Source organism: Ips typographus, linkage group LG8 (genome assembly GCF_016097725.1).
Source record: "Ips typographus isolate SLU linkage group LG8, UJ_Ityp_2.0, whole genome shotgun sequence".
NCBI lineage: Eukaryota > Metazoa > Arthropoda > Insecta > Coleoptera > Curculionidae > Ips > Ips typographus.
In genome coordinates this window covers 8,194,517-8,214,543 of record NC_138429.1, presented here as the reverse complement: position 1 = coordinate 8,214,543, position 20,027 = coordinate 8,194,517, and the positions used below count along the sequence as shown (strand labels likewise).

The 20,027-nt window shown below is 32.9% G+C and overlaps 1 protein-coding gene across 3 annotated transcripts in view; it reads right to left on the bottom strand.

Moving 5' to 3' along the window:
- Tpst (tyrosylprotein sulfotransferase) overlaps positions 1-20,027 on the bottom strand; it is a 77,797-nt gene that overhangs the window by 18,419 nt on the left and 39,351 nt on the right. For all 3 annotated transcript variants that reach the window (XM_081984964.1, XM_081984965.1, XM_081984966.1), the window contains one exon: positions 14,462-14,794. In XM_081984964.1, coding sequence (XP_081841090.1) covers positions 14,462-14,727 — 266 coding nt within the window. In that variant the 5' untranslated portion in view covers positions 14,728-14,794. The remainder of the gene's footprint in view (positions 1-14,461; positions 14,795-20,027) is intronic.

Below are 20,027 nucleotides of genomic sequence, written 5' to 3'. Positions count from 1 at the left end.
TTATTACCACTTCCACTGTAAACACTATACAGAGTGGTCAAAAGTATTCTCTTCAAATTGATATATTGATGAATGAAGTCTACAATGTCCCATCCCTAACAATAATCACGCAGTGCAACCAACGTTACAACTGCATGTTTCGCGGGCTGCATACCTAACAGCTTGCATTTCAGCTTAAACTAGTATAACTGTTGGTTAACTAAAACATGTTTATGTACCTTAAAGTGGCCAGTTTTACAAATATCACAAGAACGAATGTACTTTGAAACGAGACACTGTTACAATGGAATATGCTATTGTAACAAACAATGGAAATTAGCATAGAAAAATCATTGATTTTTCTTTCTCGAATTGATCGAAAATCCCATCAAGTAATAATATAACAAACAATTAAGCGAACTTCCATTAACCCGTTGATTACTCCCATTCCGGAAATCAACGATCTTCATTCTCTCCGGGGATAAATTAAAAATCGGGTCTAAATCGCTTCGACCCAAGGCATGATCCATAATATAATTATCCCAAGACGCCCTTATCTCAAAGTCCCCGACTACTGAAATTAGGAATTCAACCGATCAATGGATTTAATTAATATTCGAGTGTCTCGTTAAAATTGCTATAACTAAAGCTAAACTAAGCAAAAAGTAATACGTAAACATTAAGCAGAGATAAGCAACGTCTTGCGGGCTTTCATAATTCTGAACAATACGACGGCCATTGTTTTTCCATTACGGTTGCAAGATAAGCGGGATAAATTTGATCCATTTTTAGGACGGGAGAATTTCTGTTATCATTCATTGTCGAAATGTTTGTTCTAAGCGAACGCACAAGCGCAATAATGGAACGAAAGCAACGTTTTGGTTTCTAATATTCTCTAGCAAACATTGAGTTAAATTTTCAAAATTAATTAAGTTTAAAGTAGTTTTTGGTTTTAACAATGATTTTAATATTCATTGCTTATTAAAAGAAAAAGTTTTACCATCTTTTCTAGTTCCAAATTTTTTTGGCACTCATTGTTCTAAAAGGGCAAGACATAAAAAGAAACCCGTTGTTAAATGGCGCCATTTGTGAGAAGCTTTGCATCGAATTTTGAAGTAATGGAGAGAGCTGAATACAGCACTTTCGGATTGTTTTTGTCGACGTTTCCCTATTTACATACTGCCAGGCGTTGAGCACAACCGCCCGTTTCTGGTTTATTTCATGGTGCGGTATTAAAAATTGCCTGGAAACGCCCTTAAAAAAAAATTTGTTTTTAAAACACAAAACACTATAAAGTAAGCTCTAGTTAGGTTAGCTTCTTCTGCATTTTGACTTGTCATAATTGATTCCATTCAAAACTTTTCCGAACAAAATAATTTGCCTGTCAAGCAAATAAGATGAGTAACACGATTGGAGAGTCAGAAGCAATTAGAGGCTGTTAGTAAAACGTTTCATTTTAAAAAGTTTAAAAACTTTTCTGGGACACTAGTTAAATTCAGATTCAATTACAGCTCGGCCCGGAGCTTTTTTTAAATTCTGAATTGAATTTCCACTCGGAAAAAGTTCACGTGTCTAAGAGACACTCTTGCAGAAAGTGAAATCAATTTTTTTTACCTCAAAATTGGTTTAGGAAAATACGACTGAATAATTCATTCCAACCGATGTGGAAAAAGGATTCGCGATACAGAAACTCACGGAACGGAATCCGCTTCAGTCATATGGAATAGTGCGACTAAGGAACACCGCTTTATGAATAATAAAGAAAACCCTGGAAATCCCTACTCTGAAATGTAGCCCATATGAAACCGGGTCGTATTTAAGGCTCACAAATTAGAATAACAAGAAAAATGGCAAAACGACACCAACGTGTAAATATTTGGCTTTAGCGTGGAGAATGTCACTTTTTGTATTGAAACATGATGAATATCGGTCGTTTGTTAAAAACCTAAAAAACAGTCTAATAAAGCAGCAATCCGGTAATATAAATAAATGTGTGTTATATACAACCAAATTGTGTTTATTACAGAAATTTATTCAAAATCTTGTTTGACAACTATTGTTTATATCAAACGGTTTGTATGTTTATTATTGTCATATGTTAATTGTCAAACGAGGTAGTTTTTAAAAATCATTTGTCAACAGCTTGAGTTAGTGACTACTATTTTAACTATTTTTGGACATCAATTGATTTATAACAATTTCGAGTTCAAAACTGCTTCAATAATTTTAAAACTCAATTTGAACTTTGACGTTTCACGCAATTTTCAAGTTTAAAATTGTATTTATTAGGTTTGCGTAATTGTTGTGACTATTTTTTAAACATACATTTTTTATCCTGTTAGCACTTGAACTGTGATAGTTTCAAATTTATTTTTTTCTTCGAGCGTGCGCGAATGATAACATTCGGGCACTATTTTCGTTCCCGACATATAAACTTTCCTGCACTAGGGTGGAAAAATAAATTATATTAATTTATGTATCATATTTTAAATTGTTATTCTATACAGGGTGGTCCAGTTTTAAGTGTCAATAATTCACCATTTGATAGCTAATCAAAAAATAAGTTGACTTGCATTGTGTCATTTTTCTGAAAAACGTTTCCTAAGGAAGACACAGTCCTCCAAATTTCAATTTATAAAATCGTTTTATAGTTTAAAACTGAACATTCAAGACTTGTGAAAGTCCAAATTTGTACTGAATAGTCTAAAAACTTTTTTATTACTAGAAATGGTCTTATGATTCGCTTTCTCAGACTGCCATCCTGGTTGAGTGTCTGAAACTGGCATTCAAGAACTAAAAAAAGTCCGGAAATCAAGACAAAGATTGTATTGTGCATGAAACTCATTTTTTACTACTAAAAATAATATAAAAGTTGACTTTTAATGCTAGAACTGACTTTACTAGGACTAAAGAGTCCAAAAGTATATTTTCAAGACTTTAATTGATGTACAACTCAATTTTCTGGACTGGACAACAAGTCTAGAAGTAAATTCAATTTTCGGACATTTTATTTCTAAAAATTAGTTCTCAAGACTATTATTATAGCATTTGGTACCAAAATTTTTTACTTTTATTGCTAAAGAAACTTGACTTTTGGAAATAGCCTTAAACTCGATTATTCGGTCTTAAAAAGCACTAAAAACAGTCTGAATTTCTTAGAGGTGCTACAATTTATTGCACCTATGAGTGTAGAAGTCAATTTAATAGTGAAGAAGCTTGAAATAACATTTTCAAGATTATGGTCAGTGGACAAACTGACTTTTAGGCCTGATAAGTCAAAAACTTTGTAAAGATAGTCTTGAAACTCGATTTGAGGCACTGAAAACAGCCTTAAAACACTAAAAACAGTCTAGTTTATTAAGAAATACCCGAATTTTTAGCACTGAGGTGTCTAGAAGTCGATTTAATAGTGACAAAGCTTGGAATGCTATTTTAACTCTATGAAGAATGTAAAAATTGTTTTTTAAGTTTGCTATGTCAATAACTTGGTGAAGATAGTCTTGAAACTCGATTTTCCAAGCTAAAAGCAGTTTTGAAGCACTAAAAATAGTCCAGAATTCGAAGAAAATGAAAAGCAAAGTAAAAAGCACGAAAAGTTCGTTTTCAAGACAATTTTCATGAATCTAATGTTAATGTCCTGCATCTAAGACTATTTTCAAGACTAAAATATTGAAATTTGTCTTCAAATTATGAAAACTTACTTCAAATGCAAATTTTAAGCTTCTGATGTCACTTTTCATTAGTTCAGTTACATTTTGGGGTTCAAGTTTTTAAGGTTTAAATGTATGAATTTGTTGTAATAAATTCTTGAAAAAGTAGTTTTTATGTCTACAAGTCAATTTTCAGTATTAAAGTCTCTCGATTTGCATGAAAACTGGTTACAAACACAATTTTTAAGCTTCTGAAATTTTTATCTTTTCTGATTCAATTTTCAAAACTAAAGTCTTTTAGTTTGTCTGGAAACTATGAAAACTGGCTACAATAATATTTTTTAAACTTCTTAAGTGAATTTTCCGTTTCCAAGACAATTTTTAAGTTGGGTTGGGTTAGTTTTGGGTCTTTGACCGTAATATCGTGTAATAAAGTGCTTGTTCCAAATTTGATCAATATTGCTCCAACGGTCTGACAGTTATGACAAAAAACCGACTTTTTAAACAGAAATTTGAAGGACTGTATTTTCCTTAGGAAGCACTTTTCAGGAAAATGACATAATGAATGTCAACTTATTTTTTAATTGGCTATGGATTGGTGAATTATTGACATTTAAAACTGGACCACCCTGTATAATAATTATTTATTTATTATTAATATTAGTACGAAGTAGATTGGAAGTAATGCATCACATCAATAACCCATTTTTGGTAATCAAGTTGTAATTATGTTTTATTTTTGTAATTATTATTTTACTGTGCGGCTATATTTTAGTAACATATGAATATGTATAAATAAACAATATTGAAGAGTGAAGTAGTAGTCCATAGTCACTCAGTGGAGTTGTAGTAGATAGGGGGTAGCTGAATAACATACAATCTTCTCCACAAAAAATTCAGCTTTTTCATATCAGCTTCTTCTGCAGGATGCTAACTAAAGTTGGTATTCTCCCCTTTACGAAAGGTAGATGCTGTAATAACTAGATTGCAGTACCAGTCAATTTTTGATATGTTAACTTTAAGTTTTTCAATTTGAAAATGTATATGGAAAAATGGTGATTTCTCCACAATGAGATTATTCTCTCTTTTAACTTATTAAACTTGGGTTTTTTGTTTTATCCTAAAAAACTCTTTTCACAACACTACCCCAGGTTTGCTGTCCCCTTGTTTAGAATGACAGCCAGCTGATAGGCTGTTTGGTTAGCCCCTGATGATGAGTAGCTGCTGCACTCTGTTGGACGTTATTTGAAAGTTTAAAGACCATTGAAAAAATTTGTTTGTGGAGAAGATTGTGTGTTACTCAGCTACCCCCTATAAACAATATTGTTTAATTCACTATTACTAAAAATTACTTCTTCAATTTTAATTAATTATCAATGGTCTTTGTTTCCTATTATTGAAAACGCTCGTAGAAAAAATAATGTTCCTATCACGTGCGTATACTGCCTTTCCTACACTAATGCCCCAACTTCAGTCAGCGTGCGGGATAGTATCACTCGCCGCACTTGTTAGGAAAATAACTATTTTCAGGTTCACCTCACTGTTTTACTGAATTTTAACTTTGACACTTAACTTAACTTTACTTAAAATTGTATTTATCAGGATCATCAGTTTGTCGCTTTTTTTTTAACCAATCATCAACTACCAGACCCACTTTTCCCACTTTTAGCTTGTTTCTACACAATCTGTCTCGGTTATTGAAAAAACTAAACAGTTTGTCTTTGATCTAATAAAGAAACGTGAAGGATCTCTCCCATTCTCTTGGAATTTAATAGGATCGGCTTTGTTTTTGAGCCAATCGATACTCCAAAAAGACGAAAAGCACCCGAAAATAGGAGTCATGCAGACATAACCTAAATTCTTGTGCCAAATTGACTAATGTTAAACGTCTACGCGTAAATCTTAGTTCAAAAAAAGCAGCAAGCTGAAAACATCATTTCATACATCATTAGAATTACTTTGAATGAAACCTTAATTAAGCCTTTGCAGAAATTTAAAAATGATCGAGCAGACTTTGTTTTTGTGCTTTTGATTACAGGAGAAGCAATTAAGGGATCAATCAATTTCCAAATTCTATAGCACCTTAATGAGCATTTTGTAACAGGGTTAATTGAAATTTCCTTCAAAACGCACATGTTTTAGGGTAAAACAAAATCTTCGGCTGCCAAAGCAGTTGAGTGGAAAGCAAACTTTTCGAGAATAGAAACTGGAGAAGCAGCAACTCAACGTAATCTATTATCTGTAGGAAATGGATTTTCCACATTGATTCTTTGCACAATATATAGAAAACTAATGCGAAAGTGTAGGGCAATAAATAGCGAGATTTCAAAATCGTTACTTTCCAGTGCATTAGCCTTTAAGTAGAAAATTGCGTCCGCAAACACCACTAACTTCGAATCATTAGCGAACTAAATGGAGTGTTATAATAGAAATTATTTTATATGATATAAGACAATTGTGGTTTTGGGATGTCAAAGAATAAATTTCCTGTCTCTGACTCCAAAACTAACGTCTTTTAGTTTTATCGCAGTCCCTCTCGGACAAATTCTTCTTGAACGAAACTATTTGTTGCCTCCTTAGGGACTTAAAGTTTACTTGAACTTTGCAAGAACTCCTGCAGTGGTAACGGGTTATATTTCACTCGGACAAATGCTTTAACTGCAACGGTTTTCTATTATTACTTGTTTAATTTTCCTACGGTTTTAAAGGGCATTTCTCCAAAATTGGCTATAAAAACCTAACCCAAACTGCTATAGTACTATTTAGGAGCGAATGTAGAAATTATCGTCACGAAACAAGTGCACGAAATTGCACAAGCCAAACGTAAATGACATGTAACGGAATTATCCCAGCGAGACTACTAAAATAATACCATCTCGAAACTTTTATAGTGCTGCACGAATAGCACATATTGCTAGCAAAAATCAGCTTATTTTTACAGTACATAAGTTGCGATCGAACGCGGTTATATTACCCTTGATGCATATACATAACCGTATAAACGAAATTGAACTTTTCGTTTAACAAACCCTCCCGTTAAAATGTAGCAATATTCCGGTGTAAAAGGCTTGTAAAATTAATCAATAGCACCTGCATTGAACACAATAATTAATCATTTAGATTGAGAAAGTTTGGATAACAATTTATTAAAAGTTTAATAGAATAGAGGATTGGATCTAAGCGACGAGTTCATTAATATTGGAATACTTGTCAAAGATTCCAGTGATGTAAAAACACTACTTTTGTGTTAAGCAACCAGACATACGAGACTGGATTGTTATTGATTGTACGGTAATTGATTTGGATGCACTGAAATAGTATATTACGTAACTAGTGCTGTAAGAAGATTTCCATGAGTGCGTAAAATGCCTTAGAGCACGTGTGACGTACTATACTTTACCTACGACCAAATAGAAAGTCCTGTTTTTGCAAGTCATATAATTCAGAGTAACTTTTCATTAAAAAAGTACATTTTCAACGTATTAACATCATAATTGTACTAATCACAGGTATTACGCCACTAAAGAAAAAGATAATAAAGTAATAAAAAAAATCACAAATCATGTTACTTAAATAATTATTAGTGCTGTTCTTAAAATAATTATTTATGGTGACATTTACAGTTATTAAGAAGAAAGGGACAACTTTCAGTAATATTACTTGATGTGTTTGCTATTGCAGATAATATTCTAGACGAAGTGGTAGTTACTTAAAACTGTATGAATAATGCATTACGCGATGATCTCCATCTAATATACTCTGATATAGTTTGTGGCCGATCTTAAAACTGTGCGTTTTTTTTTGCAACTGTGCGTAAAGAGATTTAATACGTAACGGAAAACTATGCGTAATTAGTTATTTACACTGAGGTCGTAGATAAACCAATAAAATGGTGCCTAACCAAAGCAAACACGTCACTGTAGTACTAGAGTTCAAAATAGCCATTTTTCTACTTAGAAAAATCTGAAAATTGGCCTAATCAAGCTGAGATGTTTCTTACTTATTCAATTCAGCAACTGTTTGTAACACGCAAGTGTAATCAAAAATACTTAATCAAAATGACCTACTCAAAGTATAGCCTTTCAATAGAATCGTCACAAATTTGTCTTCATGTGTCGTAAATGTGGTTTAAAAAGTGTCAAAATCTTAGAATCTAATTGCAAATGGCAACAATGCAAATTTTGGTAGTAAAAGACAAATACCATAAAAACTGCATTTTTACAGTCAGTTCTGTTAAAAACAGATTAAAAATGTCAATAATTTTGGTGTCAAAAATAGATGCAAATGACTTGAAATTGACAAAGTAAAACATCACATTAGACTTAACAATACATTGACTGATTGAAAGATCCTTTGCGGATTTGAAATTTTTAAAGGTAAATTTTCAACTATTTTAACTTTGAATGCTGTAAGTACAATTTTTTTAGCAGAAATTTTAGTTTAAAACAGAATTGGTTCGAAGAAGCAACATTATTTGACTTTGAACCTGTCAAAATTTTAAAAATTAAATGTCAGATAAAAGTGTGTTTTGATTACAAATTTCAACAAAAATTGACTTAAAGTGAGTGTGCTTTTTCGTGTTTTGAATAGTAAAAATTCACATTTCAACTCACAATTCACAATCTCTTTTAAGCTATCAAACTTAGCTAAATACTTGCATTATTGTGTATAATAATGGTAACTATATCACATAGGACTTCAGTAAGTGTCAAATGATCTAACAGTATTGGCTTGTTATTTTTAGGTAAAAATATTTAAGTTAATAGGCAGAATTTAACTTTGGAGGTTCGAAATGCAGTTAGTTGGGCTAAAAATCCCATTACGATCATTAGTTCACTGGAAATTACTTTCAGATGATGTAAAATAGTGAAATGCCACACAGAAGTTGTGTACCTTAATAAGTTAAAAATGTACCTAGGTAAACAGAAAACTACATAAAAATGATGTAAACTATCTTAAAACAGCTTTAACAGCCATAATGTAGTAATGAAATTCCATATGACTGAAAATAAGATTTTGCCAGAATTGAACCTCTTGTGGTAAATCTGAAATTGGCATAAACATGCTAAAACTAGAAATTGATTGGAAGTGGCTTAGTAAATGATCTAGAAGGTTTCTGAAAATTGCATTAACCTCATTATAGAATTCAGAACTTTGTTCAAACTCAACATTTGGCCGTTTTATTAAATGAAATACCAGAACACATAATATAAACTTTTTCTCCCTCAAGCAATATAAAATTATATTCGTGGTTATCAGTCTCTCACGAGCTAGATAAATTAAATAAACTTTTCGCCTTATATCCGAGACTTTTTCTAGCCGTTTCCATTTCAAAGATAAACCGAATCCTCTTATTGAGAATATTCTTTGCTCTCTGGACCAAAGCGATTTTCTTATTGTCGCTAGGGATTTCCAAGGTGACATATATTATTCATAAAATCCCTAGACGATATCAAAATGTCACTGAAACGTTAAGAAGTTTTACCGAGATTCCGTGCGAACCATATTCAATATATCCATTAAGGAAATCCCGACGGCTGTTACTGTATACCACGATACGTCGTGGAACGGAAAAATCAAATTCAGATAAGCATTTTATCGAATAAATATTTCATAAAATTGTTCCATTGAACTGAATATATCTGAAATAAGTAAATTTGTTTAAACAAATTAAAAACTGAAGTTTCCGGAAGTAACACAGCGAGAAAAGCTTAACAAACTCAGTACGTAAGTTTAAGTTCAGAACTTATTTATATAGTATAACGATGCCTTTAAATGTGTGTAGTAAAAACTTTATCAAGCAGAAAAAAACATTAATTTCAAAACGATGCATGATTTATGAACAAAAAAGTAATATTCGCACTCTCGAGTATGAAAAACCGAGGGCAAATAGGAGCCTGAAATGGTTTAATTTAAAGAAAGCAGCAAAAACATTCGCGTGATTACAAAAATAGGAAGAAAATTTTACTTGCAAAACAGTTTCATTGCATCAACCGAGAAAAACAAGTCCATTTAATTTGGGAAGGAACGAACTAACCTATTTAATTAAGAGGGTGTAGATTTCACGTCTTAAATATTCATAAATAATAACGGGTGTGTCATATCCATACCGGTTATGAACTACATGACTAACTAACTTAATAGCTAAATCAAGTAACTTTGTTTAAACGATACTTAGAGCATACAATGATTAAGTTCTTATTGCTAAAGCTTCAAGGAAACCACGTCCCGATTTAGTCGATACGGTTTACAACTTTGCGGAGGAGTTTAACTGTGTTATACAATCGCGTGCCAAAGTTTTTATAGACTGATAAAAGTTCAATCATAAAACTACGTCGTTTGCAAACTGAATTAATTCAAAGTTTAGTTTAAATTTCAAATAATTCAACTTTCCATTAACAGCCCTCTCAAAAAATATAGCTTTGATATTTTAATGAGTTTCAGTTGGGCAATTGGATGTAAATTGGCCTACGACTACTTCAAACTCACTAAATAACTGGAAAAGCAAAAAAAGTTGAAATTAAATTTTCCAGCGGAAAAAATTCGATAAACTTTTTCTTCGGCAATTTCATCTCGATGAAAAATTAAATCGTTGATGTCACCTCCTTTAAAAAAAAAACAACGACCGAATAAAGTTGGAAATTACCAAGGAATCCGTCAACCCTCGACATTGGCGTAATCGAATTTCAGAACGTTCGAAATAGCCGTCCTTCGTTTGAATATAAATTAGCCTGGAGTTTGTATAAATAATTTTCTTTGCCGTTTTGACGCCAACAGAAAAATCTGCATTGAACTTGTTGCGCCCCGAGCAACTTTCTCGTCCGAACAAACGCATTCTGCTTGAACTTTGATTTCCAAAATCAGTTAAAAGATAAGAAATCATGGAATATAAATTACTTTTCTCTTCGCCATTGCGGTTCGTAATGAATTTTCCAGCGTTGCTCCAGATATTTTCTGAAAATAATATTTGCCCGACAAACTTCGGTAATTAAGTGCAGAGGTTTAAAACAGAAGAGGATTGCGGCACGCACGGAAACTTCAACGATTCTCATTAGGTGTGTTTCGCACTGTTTCCTCTAAATGATCCCGTTTCCCTCCAATTAATTACGACGGTATGTTTGATGTTTCCAAAGTCTCGGTTGTCTGGAAAGCAAATCTGGTTTAGCTATAAGAAACCGTAAAGTTTTAAACTTTAATGTCAAAAGATCTATCCAACCACTCGTTTACATGATAAAGGTTTTAATTGTCAGTTTGACAGCATCAATGACTAACACAATTAAAGTTATGTATAAGTTTGCATAATTGCCTATCTGGCTTGATGAAGTTTATGGAGAATAAACCGTCATTTTGATGGAGTGTTCATTTTAAGTTATTTAGGGTATAGAAACGATAGCATTGAAATTGACTTAGTTACAAGAAGGTTTTCAAAGACCCCAAATACCGCCCCATTCTTTAAATTTGTTTTTCTACAAACATTCAATAATGATGCATTTTTCGCTTCCAAATCTCAACGAAAAGTTACCCTTTACTGAGGAGTTTACTTTATCGCGCGTTGCCAAGGGTAGCGAGCGATCAAAAATTTTTCGCTTGCTGTCCAGAGCAACGGCCACAATGCATGCCATTATTGGAAATGTCAGTGTCACCAGTTTGATGTCAGTATTCAAATGTGTATAGTTTTGATCCTGTTTTTGAGTACCTACGCAGTAAGTTTAGTTGTATTAGATATTTAGCGGTGTTTGTAGAAAAAATATTGTATGTATTACGCGCACAATGTGACTTTTATGCTCTCAAATGATTAACGTCATTCTCAGAGCATAAAAGTCATGATTTGCGCGCTTAATACATAAATAACTATTAAAAATTTAAAAATTTTAACGTGCTTTTTTTGTACTTATTTCACCTAATTTAAGGTCCTTTGGTATAATTATGTCCTTTGCTGTGCATTGGAACCCTCCTGGAGCAAAATAAAAAAAAAGCCAAAATTGCACTTTTTTTAATAACGCAATTTTTGAATAATTGTAACTTTTTTATTTGAACTCTTATAGATTTCACTAAAACGCCATTAGAAAGAGGAGAGAAAATACTACAAAATAAGCCAAAAATGACCCCTCTAGCTCTTCATGTTACCGAGATATAAAATTTCAAAAAGTAGTAAAAAAATAACCCTAATACCATGCCATTCTTTCAATTTTTTTGAAAAATGGGAAATTTTAAAGTGCTTTTTTTGTACTTATTTAACCTAATTTAAGGTCCTTTGGTATAAAATATGCCCTTTGCTGTGCATTGGAATCCTCCTGGAGCAAAATAAAAAATTACCAAAATTGCACTTTTTGCAAAAATTGCACTTTTTCAATTTTTGAATGATTGTAACTTATTTATTTGAACTCTTATAGATTTTCCTAAAACGCCATTACAAAGAGCATAAAAAATACTACAAAATGAGACAAAACTGGCCTCTCTAGCTCTTCATGTTACCGAGATAATGAATTTCAAAAAGTAGTAAAAAAAAGTTACGTAACTGTTACAAAAAGTAGTAAAAAAAGAACCCTAATACTATGCCATTCTTTCAATTTTTTAGTGCGTTTTTTGTATGTACTTATTTCACCTAATTTAAGGTCGTTTGGTATAAATATGTCCTTTGCTGTGCATTGGAATCCTCCTGGAGCAAAATAAAAAATTGCCAAAATTGCAAAACGCCATTAGAAAGAAGATAAAAAATACTACAAAATGAGCCAAAACTGGCCTCTCTAGCTCCATATGTCCGGAGATATTGAATTTCAAAAAGTAGTGAAAAAAAACCCGTTTACCCCCTCATTCTTTCGATTTTTTTGAATTGATTTTAAAGTGCTTTTTTTGTACTTATTTCACGTAATTTAAGGTCCTTTGGTATAAATATGCCCTTTGCTGTGCATTGGAACCCTCCAGGAACAAAATAAAAATTTGCCAAAATTGCACTTTTTGCAAAAATGACATTTTTTCAATTTTTGAATGATTGTAACTTTTTTATTTGATTTTACTCTTATAGATTCCACTAAATCGCCATTAGAAAGAGGATAGAAAATAGTACAAAATGAGCCAAAACTGTCCCCTCTAGCTCTTCATGTTACCGAGATATTGAATTTCAAAAAGTAGTAAAAAAAGACCCCTAATACCCCCGCATTCGTTCGATTTTTTTGAAAAATGGAAAATTTTAAAGTCCTTTTTTTGTACTTATTTCACCTAATTTGAGGTCCTTTGGTACAAATATGCCCTTTGCTCTGCATTGGAATCCTCCTGGAGCAAAATAAAAAATTGCCAAAATTGCACGTCAAAATGGCATTTTTACAATTTTTGAATGATTGTAACTTTTTTATTTGAACCCGTATAGATTTCACTAAAACGCCATTACAAAGAGGATAGAAAATACTACAAAATGAGCCAAAACTGGCCCCTCTAGCTCTTCATGTTACCGAGATAATGAATTTGAAAAAGTAGTAAAAAAATCCGTAAAAAAAAGTAGTAACTGTTACAAAATTTGAAATTTTTAAAAAAGGTCTAGGGACTCTTTTTAAGTCAAAACGGAATCTTAAAGGTCATGTCAAGATTTTATATGACGAAATCGTAGTTGAGAGGCTAATTGGCCCATTTTTAGTTTTAAACACTGAATCACGTTAACGTCAGCCGATTTTTTCGTTTAAACTTATATTTTTAAATCACGTGACTCTTTTTAAAGTGCAAATGGTTAGGTGACTTTTTTAAGATTAAAAATGGAACTTTCAGTTGGTTGTATTTTTTGACCAATCCTAAACTACAAACAGTGCTGTAATTTAGGCAAATACACTACACCTTTGGACTTATCATAAATTGTCAATTGTCAAACCAATAAAAAAACATTATGAAATTAAGCTAATTAAAATAAATCACAATGTTGATTACATCAAAGGAGAAGAAACTTTATAGAAGAAATAAAATCATTAACTCAATTCTATAAAGAAATAAAGCAAATTCTGAATAGTTTGAAACACATAATATGATTTACACATTTCTGCCTTTCCTTGCATAGGAAATTATACAAAATAAACATCCAGGTCAGTATTGTACTCTCGTTCCTTTAATAATTAAAATTTCCTTTATTTTCTGTCCTGTATTTCAATGGATTTAAATTAAATAATTTACATACGTAATTTTCATGAATACGGTGTATTAAATATTTAAAAACATTTAATAGAGAGAAGGTTGAATAGTATGCCATTAGCAAAATATGCAAACCACTTTGTCAAAAGCAAACTTAATTGCAGTGAGTAAGTACACGGCGCTCTCCGCACAAAACCTCAATAGTAAATTAGCTCGAGCTAGTAAAATACACAACCCCAACACATTTCAGTATTGTTGTCACAGGAAACTTTAAAATTGAATTTTGCGCTCGAAAAGAGCAGAACTTTCACCGCTGAGTAGTTTTGGAAAGAACGGCTTTGCAAGATCCGACCAAATGAATAAATATTGGCTTACACGGTGGTGTAATGGAAAAATAACATTACATATTTTGCATACTAAAATTACTTTTTGTTTTGACCTTGTCTACAAAAATCAGGTGGTAAAACTTAAGATGATATAATAGTTTTTCTCTCAAATTGCTTCTAAGGTAATTAAGCTCAGAAAACAACTTCAAACGACTGAATTACGTCAATTAAGGGAGCTTTCCTTTTTTTTGTTCTGAGAACTTGGACACGCCTGCGGTCTGTAAATTTAATTCAATTATTCATCTCGACAAGTTTACGGCCTTTAACGACTCTCCTTTAATTGTTCTAACGTCAGACAGAACACAGTTTGGTTAATCGATCAAAAAAACTTACCTAACATCAGGATGAGCATCTAACATGGCCCGCATCAATGTCGTTCCTGATCTGGGTACGCCTCCGATGAAGATGAGCGGCATCTGCCGGTTGTACTCGTAGATTTTGTTGTCGTTGCCCACCACGTACTTTTCCTGAGTGGCCACCATACGCGGTTTGGGTGTGTCGCTGTAAAACGATTGCACCACAAAGTACAAAACCAGCAGGCAGCAGAATAAACCAGCGGCCTTCCGGAGGCCACCGCGCATTGGCCTCGGAAGTTGCATGGCACCGGTCTTGGTCACGGCATCCTGGTTAAGTTGATTTAGTTTTTGAGTATAGCCAAAGCTGGACCTGAAGCAAGAACATTCATTTTAAAACAAAAAAGATCATAAAGTCTGTCAGTCGGTTGTCAATACCCATGTAAAAGTCAAATATGTCTTTCGTGGTTTGAGAACAGAAAAATCGGTTTGTTTAATATGTAAAATTTGTTGGTAAAAATTAAAAGAGAATTTCAAGACCTCCAATTTGAAGGAAAGTTCGTGTCTGTAACTCTTAAAATAACTGAGTTACAAGCTATCAAAATTCACATGTTAAAAGCTACAGAGGGGTTAAAATTAGAATTTTGTAACTGTCAATGAACAAATTTAGTGAAGAGAAATGATTCTTTTTATAAATCCAAGAATATTTATTTTGTACTAACGAGATCTCGAGTAATTAAAATCTACTGCAATAACGAAGCTGAGATGATCAAGCATCTTCCACCTTACTGCTTCAATGATTACTGGAAATGTTGTAATTATTAACAGTATTTATTAGGATTGTTGCAGTAGTAATGGCTGCGACCTAGATTTGATATTTTAATGATGATTCAATTTTTCCTGGAACTTTTCATGGTCTGTTTGTGATTTCAAGCATTGTTATAATGCTTGCAACTAGTGATAATTCCAAAATTTTGTTGTACATACTTATTGTTTTACTCAACACTTTTAGAATTGCTTGTAAAGCTTTCTGTAGCCTTTTTTTTGAAAAGCAGTCCCAACGGACATACATATTTACAAATTTGTTATCTCACAGTTTTTAGTTGTAATGTTAATGAATGTGCATAAATTTACTACACTCACGAAAAATTAGTTTCAAAACTCCTATCCCTCATCGCGCTGAAAACCGGACATGATTTGCAAGTGTGATTACGTTTTCTGAATTGCTATTTTAATAATATAACCTCAGAATGTAAATAGTTTTTTGGGTATGACGATCCCACTGACTGAATTCCGCTTTCAGCGTCAAATTAAATTTCCAACCGGGCAAAGCGGAAACTTTTAAATAGGGACGTTAAAGTTTTTAAGGAATTTAGGAGTTCAGAAGGAAGTGCAAGTACCGTGATAATGGGAGCTTGAATCGAAACATTTCTACGAACGTTACGCGATTATGCGATCCCAGTCGTTCACGAGTTTGTGCTGTAACATTGGAGCGCTTTAACGAGTTTGTCGTTAATGGCATTGTTGTCCAAATGTACTGGAAAATCGTGCTTAGATACTGTCATTTGAATCTATTATTACTTTGGCAGTTTGTCCGCATTAGGATTCATTACACAGGAAGGTGCGTGTGTAGCTTAATAACTAAGTAAATTAGAGAATATGTGTTTGGCTTATAACTCCTAAATTAATCAAACAAGTTGCAGTGAAGTTTGCTGGTGTTATGCTCAGCTTGGTTTGTGCTGGAGCAGCAAATGTTCAGAAACCGACAAATTACACAACAGTGGCAGGTGACTTTAGCAGCGTTCTTGAAAGTACAGCTTCGGGAATATTACGTCTACATTTTTATTGAAATGAAATGAATATCGCGAAAAGCATCAGCTGAATTTTACAGTAAAAGCACATTTCCTACCTGTATTGGAACTGTAGATTGCATTCAATATTATCACCTCGAGGATATGAGATGCTCGAATATTGAGAAACCTGAAGAAATTTCTCGCTCTTATAAAATTCTAAATTCGACACCTGATGCGACATTCGTAAAGATGAAAGACTTAAAAAGAAAAGATATCAGTAATTCTATTTGTCAGTCTGAGTAACTAAAATTTAGGAATGGGCGTAAATTTACCGGTAAGGTAAAATAAAAATTCAGTGTGACAGGAAAGTTTAGCAATTTTACCAGTGATCTAGTGGTGCAGAGCAAAAAATGTTACCTTAAAAATTGCGTACAGACAAAAATAGTGAACCACTATAATTTTCATGCACACCCTGTATACTGGAAGCAATAACGGCCCGGAAAACTTACGGTGTTGGGTTAAGGAGTTGATTAGGAACCTTTTTGATCCCTTATAATTTTTTTGTAACTTTTACCGTTTTTAAGTTATTTCGGAAAAACTGGTATTGTGCAACAAATCAGTAAAGCTGATCTGAAATTTGAACACGCTTTTAAGGACAGCCAGTGACAAAATTGCCTGAAAAACCCACTTGGAGTAAGAAAATGACTGTTTTAAGCACATTTTTGGAATCCTGATTAAATTTCCTATCCAATAACATAGAAAAACACTACAAAATTTGGTACAGTCCGGGAGAAAAACGGTGTCAAAGTTTGAACTGCCAGAAACTCAGTTTCAATAGACACTCAGGGACAAAATTGCTTAGAAAACTTCGAGTGAGAAAATGACTGTTTTAAGCACAGTTTTGGAATCCTCATTAAATTTCCTATCCAATAACATAGAAAAACACTACAAAATTTGATACAATCAGGGAGAAAAACGGTGTCAAAATTTGAACTGCCAGAAACTCAGTTTCAAAAGACACTTAGGGACAAAATCGCTTATAAAACCTACTTGGAGTGAAAAAATTACCGTTTTAAGCACATTTTTGGAATCTTCATTAAATTTCCTATCCAATAACACAGAAAAACACTACAAAATTTGGTACAGTCCGGGAGAAAAACGGTGTCAAAGTTTGAACTGCCAGAAACTCAGTTTCAATAGACACTCAGGGACAAAATTGCTTAGAAAACTTCGAGTGAGAAAATGACTGTTTTAAGCACAGTTTTGGAATCCTCATTAAATTTCCTATCCAATAACATAGAAAAACACTACAAAATTTGGTACAGTCCGGGAGAAAAACGGTGTCAAAGTTTGAACTGCCAGAAACTCAGTTTCAAAAGACACTCAGGGACAAAATCGCTTATAAAACCTACTTGGAGTGAAAAAATGACTGTTTTAAGCACATTTTTTGAATCTTCATTAAATTTCCTATCCAATAACACAGAAAAACACTACAAAATTTGATACAATCAGGGAGAAAAACGGTGTCAAAATTTGAACTGCCAGAAACTCAGTTTCAAAAGACACTCAGGGACAAAATCGCTTATAAAACCGACTTGAAGTGAGAAAATGACTGTTTTAAGCACATTTTTGGAATCTTCATTAAATTTCCTATCCAATAACACGGAAAAACACTACAAAATTTGGTACAGTCAGGGTGAAAAACGGTGTCAAAGTTTGAACCGCCAGAAACTCAGTTTCAAAAGACACTTAGGGACAAAATCGCTTATAAAACCTACTTGGAGTGAAAAAATTACCGTTTTAAGCACATTTTTGGAATCTTCATTAAATTTCCTATCCAATAACACAGAAAAACACTACAAAATTTGGTACAGTCCGGGAGAAAAACGGTGTCAAAGTTTGAACTGCCAGAAACTCAGTTTCAATAGACACTCAGGGACAAAATTGCTTAGAAAACTTCGAGTGAGAAAATGACTGTTTTAAGCACAGTTTTGGAATCCTCATTAAATTTCCTATCCAATAACATAGAAAAACACTACAAAATTTGGTACAGTCCGGGAGAAAAACGGTGTCAAAGTTTGAACTGCCAGAAACTCAGTTTCAAAAGACACTCAGGGACAAAATCGCTTATAAAACCTACTTGGAGTGAAAAAATGACTGTTTTAAGCACATTTTTGGAATCTTCATTAAATTTCCTATCCAATAACACAGAAAAACACTACAAAATTTGGTACAGTCAGGGAGAAAAACGGTGTCAAAGTTTGAACTGCCAGAAACTCAGTTTCAATAGACACTCAGGGACAAAATTGCTTAGAAAACTTCGAGTGAGAAAATGACTGTTTTAAGCACAGTTTTGGAATCCTCATTAAATTTCCTATCCAATAACATAGAAAAACACTACAAAATTTGATACAATCAGGGAGAAAAACGGTGTCAAAATTTGAACTGCCAGAAACTCAGTTTCAAAAGACACTCAGGGACAAAATCGTTTATAAAACCGACTTGGAGTGAGAAAATCACTGTTTTAAGCACAGTTTTGAAATCGTCATTAAATTTCCTATCCAATAACACAGAAAAACACTACAAAATTTGGTACAGTCAGGGAGAAAAACGGTGTCAAAGTTTGAACTGCTAGAAACTCAGTTTCAAAGGACACTCAGGAACAAAATCGCTTATAACACCGACTTGGAGTGAAAGAATGACAGTTTTAAGCACAGTTTTGAAATCTTCATTAAATGTCCTATCCAATAACACAGAAAAACACTACAGAATTTGATACAATCAGGGAGAAAAACGGTGTCAAAATTTGAACTTCTAGAAACTCAGTTTCAAAAGACACTCAGGGACAAAATCGCTTATAAAACCGACTTGGAGTGAGAAAATGACTGTTTTAAGCACATTTTGGAATCTTCATTAAATTTCCTATCCAATAACACAGAAAAACACTACAAAATTTAGTACAGTCAGGGAGAAAAACGGTGTCAAAGTTTGAACTGCCAGAGACTCAGTTTCAAAAGACACTCAGGGACAAAATCGCTTGTTAAACCCACTTAGAGTGAGAAAATGACGGTTTTAAGCACAGTTTTGAAATCTTCATTAAATTTCCTATCTAATAACACAAGAAAAAACACTACAAATTTTGGTATAGTCAGTAAGAAAAGCGGTTTCAAAATTTGTAATTTACCAGTCAAACTAGTCAAAACCAGTCAAATTTGCCTGGTAAAGTAAAATAATTACTTTAATTTACCCATCACTACGAAAATTGCTAATATCATACTTTAATTAGCTTTTTCACTCTAGGGTGTGGAGGTTCAAGGTTTTGGAGGCTGGTAGCGCAAATAAATTTTTTTCTTTACTCCCATGGATCAATAACGTTAAACCTGCATTATATTTACCTATTTCATTGTGCTTCTGATGGGAACCCTTTTTTCACTATTTCAGCAATATTTTTACAACTCAAATTAAACTGCCGACCAACTTCATAACGACACTCTGTAGACATCGTAATAAAACAGTATTGATTATCTTCTTGTTTGTGTTGTCGATAGCCTAAAGGTATTTAGGAAAACTTCTCTAGTAAAAATCGTATAACTTTTGAAACTCGATAATCTGATAAAGTATCAAAGTTGATTAAGTGGGTACTAAAGTGACTTATTCCAGTCAAAATCTTTTTTTTAGTATGCACCATTTGAAATTTTCACTCCTCTTTGGCGAAGAAAAATGTTTCAAAGATTATTTTTGTAAACCAAACTTGTCTTGGAGTAATTAACAGCAACTAGCTTATTAACTTCTGCTTTATGTTATTTAGTTCGA